This window comes from Mercenaria mercenaria, chromosome 12 (genome assembly GCF_021730395.1).
Source record: "Mercenaria mercenaria strain notata chromosome 12, MADL_Memer_1, whole genome shotgun sequence".
Taxonomy (NCBI): domain Eukaryota; kingdom Metazoa; phylum Mollusca; class Bivalvia; order Venerida; family Veneridae; genus Mercenaria; species Mercenaria mercenaria.
Window position 1 is genome coordinate 65,348,850 of NC_069372.1, and position 13,651 is coordinate 65,362,500.

General features: G+C 36.0%; 1 protein-coding gene across 1 annotated transcript; it reads right to left on the bottom strand.

The window, feature by feature from the left end:
* Positions 1-415: 415 nt before the first annotated feature.
* LOC123535328 (putative methyltransferase DDB_G0268948) lies at positions 416-11,737 on the bottom strand. Its single transcript, XM_045317942.2, has 4 exons — positions 11,022-11,737; positions 7,315-7,412; positions 5,435-5,572; positions 416-881 (listed from the first exon to the last, which is right to left on the bottom strand). Exons 1-4 carry the CDS (start codon positions 11,574-11,576, stop codon positions 809-811), a joined length of 864 nt encoding a protein of 287 aa, XP_045173877.2. The 5' UTR covers positions 11,577-11,737; the 3' UTR covers positions 416-808.
* Positions 11,738-13,651: the final 1,914 nt, after the last annotated feature.

Sequence of the window (13,651 nt, forward strand, 5' to 3'; positions counted from 1 at the left end):
AGTTGCACCACAGACACAATTGTTCGGTGTTCTGTTATAACAAAAAAGGTCAGCTTCCGTAAAGGAAATCAAGAATAGAACAAGTTATATTATTCAAAGGAAAAACATTAAACATATATTGTATATGTATTTTGTGCTACAATGAAAATTGTTCCTTTCCGACTTATACAGACCGTACCTATCATAGCAAGATATTCTCGCGAATGTACATGTATGTATACATGTATTAATTTTACTACAATGCCCTTTCAAAACTTCAACAACCCAACTTATCTGATTTAGTTGTCATATTAAATCCCACCGTTTCAAGAAGTTCAAGGCTATATATATTATCATGGCAAATACATTGATATTACAGATAATTTCGAAGCGCACTCAAATGGGGTTATAGATAAAGTTAAGATTAACGAAGTCAGACAGTTCATTACCGATACAGAAAAAAAAACTGGCTTATTTATTGACCAAGGAGACACCCGCAAAAGCAAACAACAACATAATTTACTGTTTTCCTAAGCTGACAGTTTTGTCATGTATATTGTATTGTATAAAACCTGATTTACTTGGCACAGTTCTGACAGAGTTATGTCTGATTTTATTAAAGTCTAATACTCTATTATAGTTTTGCATTTCTCAGACCCCATTAAAATAAAGAAATTGGTAAAGTGATATGTGTGAAATGTCTTCTTATTAAAGACTTGTTTTAACCGTGAAAACATTTAATTCTGCACGAAATATAGATGACAGCGATGAGCTCTGAGATAAAGTGCACGTGCGAAACAGCTTGTTATATCGAAGCTGGACGTGCAACCTATTTCCTTCCAATCAGCATGAAAACAGGCCATTGTACCGAAATATCGCTCCCTTTGTAGACTACCTCTATTCTGAAAAATGTGCAAACAAAGCAAACAAAATATAAGGTAGAAAAAATATCGAATAAAAATAGCAAGCAGGAGTATGCGAATGAGTACTTTTTAAAATCTTATATCTAAAATGTTGCATAAAAATATGATCAAATTAACAACAAAACGCCTAACACTTAATAATTTAGTAGATTTGCAAGATTTAATCTATCATACACAGGTTGTGTTGCTAATTCCGCGACACAGCATTACAAGTATTACGTAGCCAAGGAAATCAGACAGCGGACTTAAATGAAAAGATGCACAATCATGCACAATTGAATTTAGGCAATAAACAAAAAATTCTCTTGAAGCAAGCATAAAACTAAATGTTGAGATACTGAAGCTCGCTCAGCTGAGCAAGGAGTATGTGTTTCATTTAAAGTGACTCGATCATACATTTTTGGCGTTTTTCTCTCTCAAAGTTTCATAAAATGTGGGTACTGCGAAATGACATTTGATACAAACTTATTGACACATGTTTTTCCCTTAAAAATCACAAAACATATTGTATCGAAGGAAGTAAACCATGGCAACGCTTTTATAGAAATGGGGGAAATTCACTAGTCTTCCTGATTTTTTACCAATATCTAACATTTATTGTCACTCACTCTATCATTTTTCAATGTCATACATACATTCTACGTAAAGCTTGGTGGAAATGAACGTGCTAAATTTTTTCACTCAAACTGTCGGCGATTAGCTTTAAGGGTTGCAATTGTTTCAATGTAATAAGAATAAGCCCGAGAACATCGTACAGTAATCGAACGATAATTTGGTATTTGTAAACAAACGCAGACGACCGTATTATTTACCAGTTTAGGTAAATCACGCATAGACGATATGGATTAGTATCTCAAACTGAGACTCGATGAACGAAGTAGTGTATTAGCGCAATGCGTTCGGCCACTAGGTGTAATACCCGAGGTCCGGAGTTCGATACTGTATTAAGGACGTATGCTAGAATTTGGTGCGAAAATTTTCCCAATAACAGAATTTCTTCAAACTTTGGATATTGAAGGACAATCATCTAAGAAACAAAAAAATGCAATAAAAATCATAGGTCACCGGTATCGAAAAAGAGTTATCTGCCCTTGAGAACGGCGTTTCCCCAAAAAATGACGTTTTTAAGGGCAGATAACTCTTTTTCGAATCCGGTGACCTATGATTTTTATTGCATTTTTTTGTTTCTTAGATGATTGTCCTTCAATATCCAAAGTTTAAAGAAATTCTGTTATTGGGAAAATTTTCGCCCATCTCATATACAGGGAATTCTAGCGTACGCCTTTAAGTAAACATTTTTTACTTTTTTTTCACCATTGCTACAATACCAGTTTTTCCACTGAAAATGATACGGTAATACAGCATACACGGGATTCCAACAGCCGAACGCTTAGCGGATGTGCTAAAAGAAAAAATAAGTTATCTTGGCGTCGGGTATCATTTAAGGTATTAGATCACTAATAGAGAACCTCCTTTTTGAAGAGTATTCAATTCCTACCATAAACCTACTTTTATTACAATTCTTAGGGGGGCGTAGGTATAAGCCAAACTGGGACCAATTTTTTTCCTTATTTTCCTTTTTTCTAGTAAGTTTTTACTTCTTTCAAGACTTATTATTGATTTCTTGTACAACAAGAGCTGTCTGATGACAGCGCGCTCGACTATTCGAAGAATTGATTGAAGAATGGTGTCGAAATATTTCCACGGATATTCAGACAAAAGAAATAAATAGATTAGACAAACAATGTTCCTGTATTACTTTGATTTCGATAAGTCTTGCACTAAATGGCAATATATGAGCCAATTTCAAAGTCCAAAAAGGGCCATAATTCAGTCAAAATAGTTATGTACTCTTGCCTACAGATGGAAATCATAAGGATAAACAAGTGTTCAAAGTTTAAAAGCCATATGTCAAATAGTTTTGACAAAACATGGACTTGTATGAAAACAGAACCAATTTCAAAGTCCAAAATGGGCCATAATTCAGCCAAAATAGATGACAGAGTTATGTTCTCTTTCCTACAGATAGAGACTATTATACTAAACAATTGATAAAAGTTTCAAAGCCATATGTCAAACACTTTACAAAAAATATGAACTGGTACGAAAAACTTAACCAAGATTTCTAAGTCAAAAAGGGCCATAATTCAGCCAAAATTCTTGATGGAGTTATGTACTGTTGCCTATAACTGGACATGGTGATGGTAAACAGGTGTTGAAAGTTTCAAAGCTTTATCTCAAAAGACTTTGTCAAAATATGAACTGGTACGAAATATTAACCCAGATTTCTAAGTCAAAAAGGGCCATAATTCAGCCAAAATCCTTGGTGGAGTTATGTGCTCTTGCCTATAACTGGACATGGTGATGGTAAACAAGTGTTGAAAGTTTCAAAGCTTTATCTCAAAAGGTTTTGTCAAGATGTGGACTGGTACGAAATATTAACCCAGATTTCTAAGTCAAAAAGGGCCATAATTCAGCCAAAATCCTTGATGGAGTTATGTGCTCTTGCCTATAACTGGACATGGTGATGGTAAACAAGTGCTGAAAGTTTCAAAGCTTTATCTCAAAAGACTTTGTCAAAATATGAACTGGTACGAAAATCTTAACCATGATTTCTAAGTCAAAAGGGGCCATAATTCAGCCAAAATCCTTGATGGAGTTATGTGCTCTTGCCTATAACTGGCCATGATGATGGTAAACAAGTGTTGAAAGTTTCAAAGCTTTATCTCAAAAGACTTTGTCAAAATGTGGACTGGTACGAAAAACTTAACCCAAGGTGTGACGCCGACGCCGACACCGACGCCAACGCCGACGCCGACGCCGTGGTGAGTAGGATAGCTCTACTTATTCTTCGAATAGTCGAGCTAAAAATGGAAAAAGATGAACCTTATAAGCGATTTCTTGGTGTTCAAAGTGAATTTAGTACTTAAACAGATGGGGTAGAGTTACACATCTTTAAAAATATTGAGTTACATGCGGTGAAAGGTCTCTATTTTGCTTTCATTCTTAGATTATATATTGTAGAAGAAATTTAGGTAGGTTTTACGTCTGCCGTAAGGTTATTTTTAAATGGAGTAAGCAAAATTCAAAACAGAAACACAGCATTCCACCTTATTTTTTCAATGCTGAAGTATGAATTCTGTCTCATTAAATCCGTTTAGTTGAGGCACCATAGAAAAAATGATATTGACATTTTTATTTTGTGTTTTATAATTGTTTACCAACAGTTTGATGTTTCTTTTATTAAAATTGATGGTAAAATGAGTTCTCTGCAAACGTTTTGGATAGTGGCTATCACTTTGAAATTTGGCTCTACTTGAGCTTGAGGAGATATCATAAGTTATACAAAATTTATAAAAAACGGCACGGTAAAAGTTGTTTGAAAATTGCAAAATAGTGCAAAACACGGTAACCTTTCAGAATATACCAAGCAAAGGCCATATTGTAAACATTACTATTAGTGATCTAATACCTTAAGGCGAATACTTAAGGAACTAGGGTTCTCTTGGAAATGTGTCGGGTCGATCAAGAAGCAATTGATGGAACGGTCTGATATTGTTTTTCTTCGGGCGCAGTATTTACGGAAAATGAAGGCATTCAGGGACCTCGGACGCCCTATCATATATACGGGCGAAACGTTTGTGCACGCAGCAAATACGGCTTCGAAATGTTGGCAGTCGGAAGATGATGTTCTCGCTGTTCTATTTAATAAGGACGATCGAACCATCATTGTACATGCCGGATCTGAAGCTGGCTTCATTAAAGGTGCCGGATTAGTTTTTAAATCGAAATCACGCAGCGGAGATTACCATGATGAAATAAACTCACAAAAATTTCAGAAATGGTTAACGAAACAACTCATACCAAACTGAAAATCAAACTGAAATAAAACAAAAATAAAGCAGGGCTACATAAAACATTTCCTAAGAAAATAATCGAGTTTCAAACTCGTGCTATTTTTCGTACTGCTTTTGAATCCGACAGCTTAACCATCTGAGCTATTCACCATTCAAGTAAATGTTTTATTTGACAAGTATCATAAGAATGCCTATATAATTTACTGTGATAACTGACCAACCTAAATTATCTTTCTTAGACTCGCCTTACATTTTTGCGCCATTTTTATTATCGTTCGCCAACTGTACACAGCATGGAATCAAAACAGCATGTGGTTAGTTTCCTGTGCGAAAGGAAATAGTACTCGTAGATGTTCTAGGGGAATTTTTGATGGTAGAGGAAACTATGTTTCCGTATGGCTATTACTTTTGACACGGACTAGCACCTCGGGAGAACTACGAAATTCCACAAGTAACCTAGTGAGTTTCAAAACACTGAAATAATTTGATCACTGGTGAGAGCTGAAGTCAGTTGTGAGAGGAAAGTTGTTCGAACTTGATAAACTTAACCACTATTGGCACTAGACCCGTCACAAATGTACTTTCCGACAATAATATTCTCGACCTGAAATTTTAAAAATCCAACTGAACTTAACTGCATTTTGCAGCATCATCTAAAATTTCTCGTAGACTTACTTTTCCTTCACTTTTTCTAAAGCGTCTGACCCTGGGTGTTTCTTAAGGTAACTCCGCCAGGCAGACCAAGTAGACAGGTATCCTATGTACGCTTCCACAGGCATCTGTCGCCGAATAGCAATGTCATCATTTTCTACCCTGTAAAATGCCATAAAAATAGAAGGAAAAAATACATGTTTTTTCTGATTTCAATATTTTCATAAAATATTGATTCTAGTAAAGACCCTTAAACAGTTCCATTCCTTTACTGCAGGTATAATTTGCGGCGTTTCAGCTACAATGAAAGTAAAAGTAACATAATCATAATGATATTAGTTACTGTAACATAAAACAACAGTGTGTGTATAAGAAAAACTTATTGCTAGAATAACTGAACGATAGCAATGTGATTCACTTTGCTTATGAGCTTCTTGCTGCTATTCTCGCTTTATTTTATTTTCAGAACAACAGTGGGTTACTGAGCGCTACCTACAGAAACAAATTTCAGCCACTTCGAAACTATTTATGTTTAACCCTAAAGTAAACAGCTACCGCCAATCATTGGATGCGTAAAACATTTTTGTGCTTCCCAAATATTTGATGAAATTACCAAGTCATTGCCGTCTTAAATCTGTATTGCAAATAGTTATAAATGATTTGCTCGAGAAATTATCTGAGGGTTCTTGTACAGGAAATTCTTATTACGAATGATGATGTACTGCGACAAAAGAATTAGTCAAAAGTGAAGGTAACATGTACCGGAAACAAGATGGACTTTAAAGTCAACAAGAACTAGGGAGGTGATTTCCTGTATGAACTAATATTTGCAAAGAAAAAGTTTACTAAGTAAACAGGAAATAATAGTGGCGTCATCTTTCTTTTCTTTCCTGTCGTCATTTTCCCTTGGTACCACGAAAATAGCATCTAAAAGGCACGTGACAATTTCTGAATTTCTCCACACTAGAAAATACTCTGCATCTAAAAGAGTGGACATGGTGGGTCAAAGTGAACGAGTCGTTCTTCTACTCTGCAGTTTGAAATATGAGAATAGTTCTTGCCGTTTCACATACACGTACGTGAACACCAAGAAGAAGAAGAAGACCTGCACGTACACCGAGCCGGAAACGAGTCCAAGCCTAAGTCTTTGTTTTTGTCATTTCAGAATCGGCAAGATCTTTTACATACAGCCGAATTGGACCCAATGTCTTGGTAAAAATGTGTAGAAGCATAGCAAAATACACAGAAATACAAGAGAACTGATTTAGAAGATGATGTGTTTGCTGTGGTATTTAATCAAACAAACGCGTCGAAGGAGCCGTCGGAAAATAAATTGATATATACATCTGACTTTTAATCAGAAAATGAATTTTGGAGAACGCCACAAACTTGTTTCGGAATTACACGATAATTTTGGACGATTTAAGTCCTTCATTTTCAAAAAGTGTTGTACTTTTTTCGAGTAAATTCGGTGACCTAACCTAGAAATTAAATCGGGCATGTTTTCGGTTCGGTTCATTGTTGTTTCGGTTCGGTGGTTTCGGCATAAATGTGAAATGGCTATTAGAATAGATAAAGGCGAGTTAAAAGCTGAAAAGCAACATTTCTGTTGTTCATTTCAATGCGTGGATGTATTCGTTTCAGTTTCGGCGTGTATATAAAAACTCGCGTTAGCTGGTATTCTGAATATCATGGAGAAAATGTATAAATCGACAAACACGCTGAAAAGCGTTATCTTTTTTAGCTTTTCGAACGGAATTCAGTAAACCAATTATGATTTCGATTCGAGCAAGTTTTCAGTTCGGTTTCAGCGCATATGTACACCGACCTTTAGGTAAATGACAATTTTAAATATACATAACATTTTTGTTAGATTTGCGTATGTCAACATTCACATTGAATACCTTTTCCAGTCTGTAAATGGATGACTCATGCGACGATAATGTTCATCAATATGTTTCCTTTGCTTATCCCAATATGTTCCTAAAAGGTCTCTGTAGAACTGAAATATCAAATGCTATAACATAACTTTAAAGTAAGATAAAACCATACTCAAACTGTGTATCTGGCGACCAAACATTCAAGTACTTGCAACATATAACGCAGAGAACGTAACCCCTTTAAATATTAAATTGTCCCTTGGAATTTAGTATACAATTTCAGAGCTCCAGATAAGATGCGTATTTGCGTAAATACGTTTTAAAATTTACGAAAAACGCATTAAAAATTAATCCTAAGCGTACCGTTACGCATTGAAAAATCGGGATACGTATTTTACTCGATTAGAGTGCGTATTCCAATTTTATCGTAAATCAAGCACATCCATATTGTAATCGAGTATACAACAAACAAAAATGGCGTCTCGTGCCAAGCGAGGACGGTATCGTAAAGAAATATTTGCTTCTTCTTCGTCAAGTATATTGAATTATGTGAAACGAGATGAATCAGAAGACGCTCTTAGGATTGCTAAATCCGTAATTTATGATGTATTATGTTCAAGTGTTGAAAAAGCCGAGAAAAAGTTGAGGCATCATGCAGATGTGTCTGAAAAAACACTGACCGGCTGGCAATTAAAATATCACTGGCTTTTGATAGACCGTAGTGGTGACGAAGTGATATTAAGATGTAGTGTTTGCAAAAAACAAAAAGTTAGATCTATCTGGGCGAATGAAGGGTCGACAAATATTCAGAAAAATAGCATTGATAGACATAGCACGTCCACTGAACACATTAATGCCGAACACAAAATTAAACAAACAGACGAACAAAAAGGTGATGAATTAGACACTAGTGATATTGATTTAGGAATGCCAGTAGATAAAGAAGACTTGATATTGTTTAGAACAGTTTTCTATGCTGCATCAGAGGAACTGCCAACTGTAAAAGTGAATTCTTTGCTTGAGTTACAAAGGTTGAATGGGGCTTCCATCACATATCGAAACCTTAGTTGGGATACACTCTCAGAAATTCAGAAATATATTTGTACTATTATCAAAAGGGATTTGATTGAACACATCCGGGAATCAGATTTCTATGCTATTATGATAGACGAAAGCACTGATTTGACTGTGCAAAAGCATCTCTCAATTTGTGTAAGGTATGTCAACAAAGGTGAGCCAGTAACAGAATTCTTAGGGAACATTGGTCTGGAAGATGGAAAAGCACACACTGTTGTAGCAGCTCTTATAAACTACCTGAATGAGCTCCAAATTGACGCATCAAAAATGGTTTCATTAGCAACTGACGGAGCTGCAACAATGATGGGTAAGAAGACAGGTGTAGGAGTCCAGTTAAAGTCCAAATATTCCCCTTTCTTAATACAAACTCACTGTATTGCTCACCGTTTAAATTTGGCAGTGTCTGACTCGATCAAGAAGGACAAAGTACTTGAAAAGTTTAGGGATAAGTTTAATTCACTTTATAATTTTATGAGTGCATCCAGTAATCGAACAACTAAGTTGAAGAAGATGCAAGACCTGCTTGAAGAACCACAGCTGACCATCAAAGAACCACATAGTATTCGATGGCTTGGTCTAAGAAATGCAGTTGCTGCAGTGTATGATAGTTATAACTCTGTATGTGCAACTCTTTCAAGCATTGGTGAGTCTGAAAATAACACAACCTCAATTGGTTTGTTTAAATACTTCACCGACTACAAAACTGTTCTTCTTGTAGCTTTTATGCTGGATATTCATCAGGAGTTGGCTGACCTAAGCTTGCAGCTACAAAAACAAAGTATTGTTTTCAGTGAAGTTGAAGCCCTGATAGATGGAACTTTAGGTAAACTGGAACATTTCAAGTCAAATGATGGGACCTGCCTGGCAGAGATGAAAGCGTGCATTACCATTGAAACTGATACTGATGGAAAGAAATATGCTACTTTAAATGGAGAAAAATTGTTACGGTACAAAGACAGTACTGAAAATGAGCTTCAACGACTGCGAGAAAGCTATGTGTCTTGTTTACAGAAAAATATAAAGCAGAGGTTTAGAAAAGAAGATAGTACAATATTGAATTATTTCAGTCTTGTCTTGGAACCATCCATTGTAAATAGTTCAAGACCAAATGAAAGTGAAGATGCTGTGGAAGCCCTAGGAATGTTCTATGGTGATGAAAAGACAGTTACTGTTATTCATGGAAATTTTGAGTGTGGATTACAGGAAGAAAATAAGAATGTTGTTGACAAGTTGCTGGATAGGGACAAATTAGTGCAAGAGTGGCCAAAGTTAAAAGGAATGTTAACAGGATGCTATAAAGGATTGTCAGCTAAAGCTGTTTGTCAAAGGGTTATACAGATACATTCTGACAAGGGACTTGTGGAGTTTTCAAAACTGTGTAGGATAGGTCTTTGTATAGCTATTACAAGTGTTGAGTGTGAGAGGAGCTTTAGCACTCAAAACCGCTTAAAAAACAAATTCAGAGCCTCTCTGAAAGATGAGAACCTTGACAATCTTATTTCAATCCAAATGAGCCAAATTCCTTTCATCTCGTATGAGCCTAGACGTGCAGTAATACTGTGGGAAGCAAAGAAAAAGAGAAGGAAGAGTAGGCTTCGCCAGGAGTACAAACCTAGAGACAAAATGGCAAAAATATGCCCTTAACTTTAAATGTAGTAAAAACTGACTAAATTCAGTGACAAGCATTAGTTGTTAAATTGTTACTTTTAAAGTTATATAACAGTTCATTCACTACACAAGGAGTGTCATGTTTAACAACATTATTGGCTAATGCACAGGTAGTGCTATGTATATGTTAACTGTAAGAAAAACATTATTTGCCAAGGCACAGAAAGTACAGTGCTTTGTACATAAAACTGCAAGTGAAACTAGAGGTATGTACCAAGAGTTTTATGATTTTGATAATATGATATAATAAATAGTTATTACCCTTTGAATGATTTTGAAAACTGAAAAACCATTTAGAAATTTTAAAATACCCTTTGAAAAAAAAATCAAGGAGTAAAGTACCATTTGAAAAAAAAATTAGGGGGTAAACTACCCTTTAACCTAAAATCTTATCTGGAGCTCTGCAATTTAAGTTGTTTTAGGATCTCTCTGCAGGGTTTCGACTTGTTAAGAAAATGAAATTCCCTAACTTTTCACTGACTTTTCCCTGACCATAGTTTTTCGGCCTCCTCCTCCCCTATAGGTGTCAAATCACTCTTTTATATTTATTTTGTTTCAGATATATAACAAACTTTCATTAACAAATACTAAAATTTCAAAGTTAACATAAAAACGAAATTGATTCAAACACAATTAAATTACTGTTTATACACAATTACTACTTAGTACACCAAAATGTGTTAGTACACCAAAATGTGTTTGGAAACACTTATAAAAACTGCTTGAAGACTGCCATAGCCACTTATCATTTTAAACATCGACCCAGATTTTTCCCCGACTTTTCTAAAATTTCATTTTTTCACTGACTTTTCAAGGTAAGTTTCAACGCTGCCCTGAATATAATAACAAAGTAAGCTCAAATCACAAAGTAGAGTGAGTTTGTGTGTGCATACATATATATTATAGTAATTATATATATATGCGATGTTTACATCGTCATGAAACAAATATCATTACTTACTTGTAATAACCGTTAATAGACATACCTCATTCACAACATCCTGAGCATTCACTTTGTCCACAACATTGTTGCCGTATCCGTACGCTGCAAAAACTCCACCTGGCTTAACAACTCGTCTAACTTCACTATAAAAGTTTTCCAAGTCCATCCAATGTAAAGCTTGAGCAATTGTAATCAAGTCGACTTCATTGTCCTTTAAAAACCCTAAATCTTCACCTGATCCCACTTTAAATGTCAGATTTGCAATGCCTTTTGGTGCAGAGGAAATCTGTTGCTCACTAACGTCATATCCGATTACCCGTTTAAAAAGTTTGCACAAAGGGACGGTACTCTGACCATTTCCGCATCCTACATCAACTGCAAGCTCGGTATTACACAATGCACCTTTGTGTTCGTTATAATATTCTTCTATTGTTGTATATACTGCCGAAGGATATGTAGGTCTGTACTGAGCATAAAGCTCTGCGTGTTCTTTCCCATCAAATAACCGGATAGACATCGCCCTTTGTATGATAGATACTCCAAACCAATATCTATCACAATAACTTATCACAAAATGGTTGTAAAAACTCTTAATCATTGCTTAATCTGAGCTGATAACACTCATACCAGTTTAAACCTAATTTATTTCACCCTAACCTTCTGTCTTAATGCGTACGTACATCCAATAAGTGAATTAACGTTCGCGAGAGAACGAGACATTTTTCTGTGTGTAAATGGCGTCACTCAAAAAAGGGAGATTACTGTTTGTAACTATAGTTTTTCTCTATAAAATGTCCTTTAAACTGACGGTGCAGCCAGGAAAAAATATTTATACAGGAGCGTAGATTTGCTGTTAGGTAGGTGAAAATCAAGATTATAAATGAAATTATTTGTGTTTTGAGCTTATGTATAAATATTATAAACAAATTAAGCGTGCATTAAAGATTGAACTTGTTATACTTACAGTCGTGATCAGCTTTTTGTAAATGCTCAATATAATTAAAACTGAAAGATGTACGGTTGTGGCTTAATTTTGAACAGTACAAGACATACCGTCATAAAGCAAATAAATTCTTTTGCCAAATAAAAACAAAACAGTAACAACCTTTGATATCACAAAACTTGGTTTTGAATTAGATAATTTTCTTTAAGCGGATATATCCAGGCAGATTTAGATTTCAGTGTTACCGTGTTTCAGTGTCGAGTACTAATACCAAGGCATTGAAGCGATATCTATTAGCTGGTTCTCGGCTTGCCTGTAGCTCACTGCACAGACAGCATGGTACAACTTAACTCAGTTCGTTGTACTTTTAGAAATCCTGTCGTAATACCAACCCGTCGGGACAAGAACTGGTTACCTGCTTTTGTGTTTTAAAGTGAGGGTGGTAATAATGTGCATGTTAGGCTTAATAAAAAAGGATACAGAATGCTTAAATACAGTCATCAAAATTAATGCAAGGTGCGGTTTATACAAAATATCTTTAATATATTCTATTCAAATATAATTTCGACCGCAGAAAAAAATAGTTTGCGAAAATAAAATGTAGTTGAAACATACAATTCGTCACACTATCACATTGACAATTAATCAATTTGTTGTACTTTACTTCAAAATGATTTTAATCGCATATTATCATAGCCAGGTTACACGAGGCGGTCACGAAGCGGGTGGTGGATTAAAGCCATTTCCTCATACTGTAGTAAGTTCCTCTTGCTTAAAAACGCTAATTAAAGGTTTCCGTCCTCGCCTAAGATCCTGTTAATAACGTACGTTGGAAAACTGGAATATCGCCATACGACCAAGTTTGATCCCTCATGGTGTAACTAACCTTAGCTTCAATGTAATGTTCACCTAGTTAAACTCGAGTCCTGTTCATGGTCACTCTAGACTTACTGTGATATTCCGGTTGAAACTGACCATTATTGGATTCATGATCAGAGCGGCTGTGCCTACATCCTCTTCTGAACAAACGCTTTATTGCAGATGAGAAGCTCGGATTGAATATGACATATAGAACAACATTATAGGCAGTGCTAAACGTTGCCAAAGTGATAAGTAAAAGATTAACTAACCCACTAGCATCATAACTCGTGTCCTTACTTGTGACCTTCTGAAAAGGAAAGGAGAGTAAAATTTCTCCATTTTTATTCAAATTAAAATAAACATTACTTCCATTGTAAATTTAGTTAAGTATCTACTACTGCTATTACTACTACTGCTACTCCCACTGTTACTACTGCTGCTGCTGCTGCTACTACTGCTGCTGCTGCTGCTGCTACTACTGCTGCTGCTGCTGCTGCTACTACTACTGCTGCTGCTGCTACTACTACTGCTGCTGCTGCTACTACTACTACTGCTGCTGCTGCTGCTACTACTGCTGCTGCTGCTGCTACCACTACTGCTGCTGCTGCTACTACTACTGCTGCTGCTGCTGCTACTACTACTCCTGCTGCTGCTGCTGCTACTACTGCTGCTGCTGCTGCTACTACTACTGCTGCTGCTGCTGCTACTACTGCTGCTGCTGCTGCTGCTACTACTACTGCTGCTGCTGCTACTACTACTGCTGCTGCTGCTGCTTCTACTACTACTACTGCTGCTGCTGCTACTCCTGCTGCTGCTACTACTACTACTGCTGCTGCTGCTACTACTACTGCTGCTGCTGCTGCTGCTTC

Bases quoted from the DNA above. Each gene is read 5' to 3' on its own strand.
- LOC123535328 (XM_045317942.2), bottom strand. From the start codon at position 11,576: ATGATTAAGAGTTTTTACAACCATTTTGTGATAAGTTATTGTGATAGA. The intron at 7,413-11,021 runs GTATGTCTATTA...TTGATATTTCAG, and splicing joins CTCAGGATGTTGTGAATGAG to TTCTACAGAGACCTTTTAGG. The intron at 882-5,434 runs GTAAGTCTACGA...CACATTTTTCAG, and splicing joins TTAGAAAAAGTGAAGGAAAA to AATAGAGGTAGTCTACAAAG.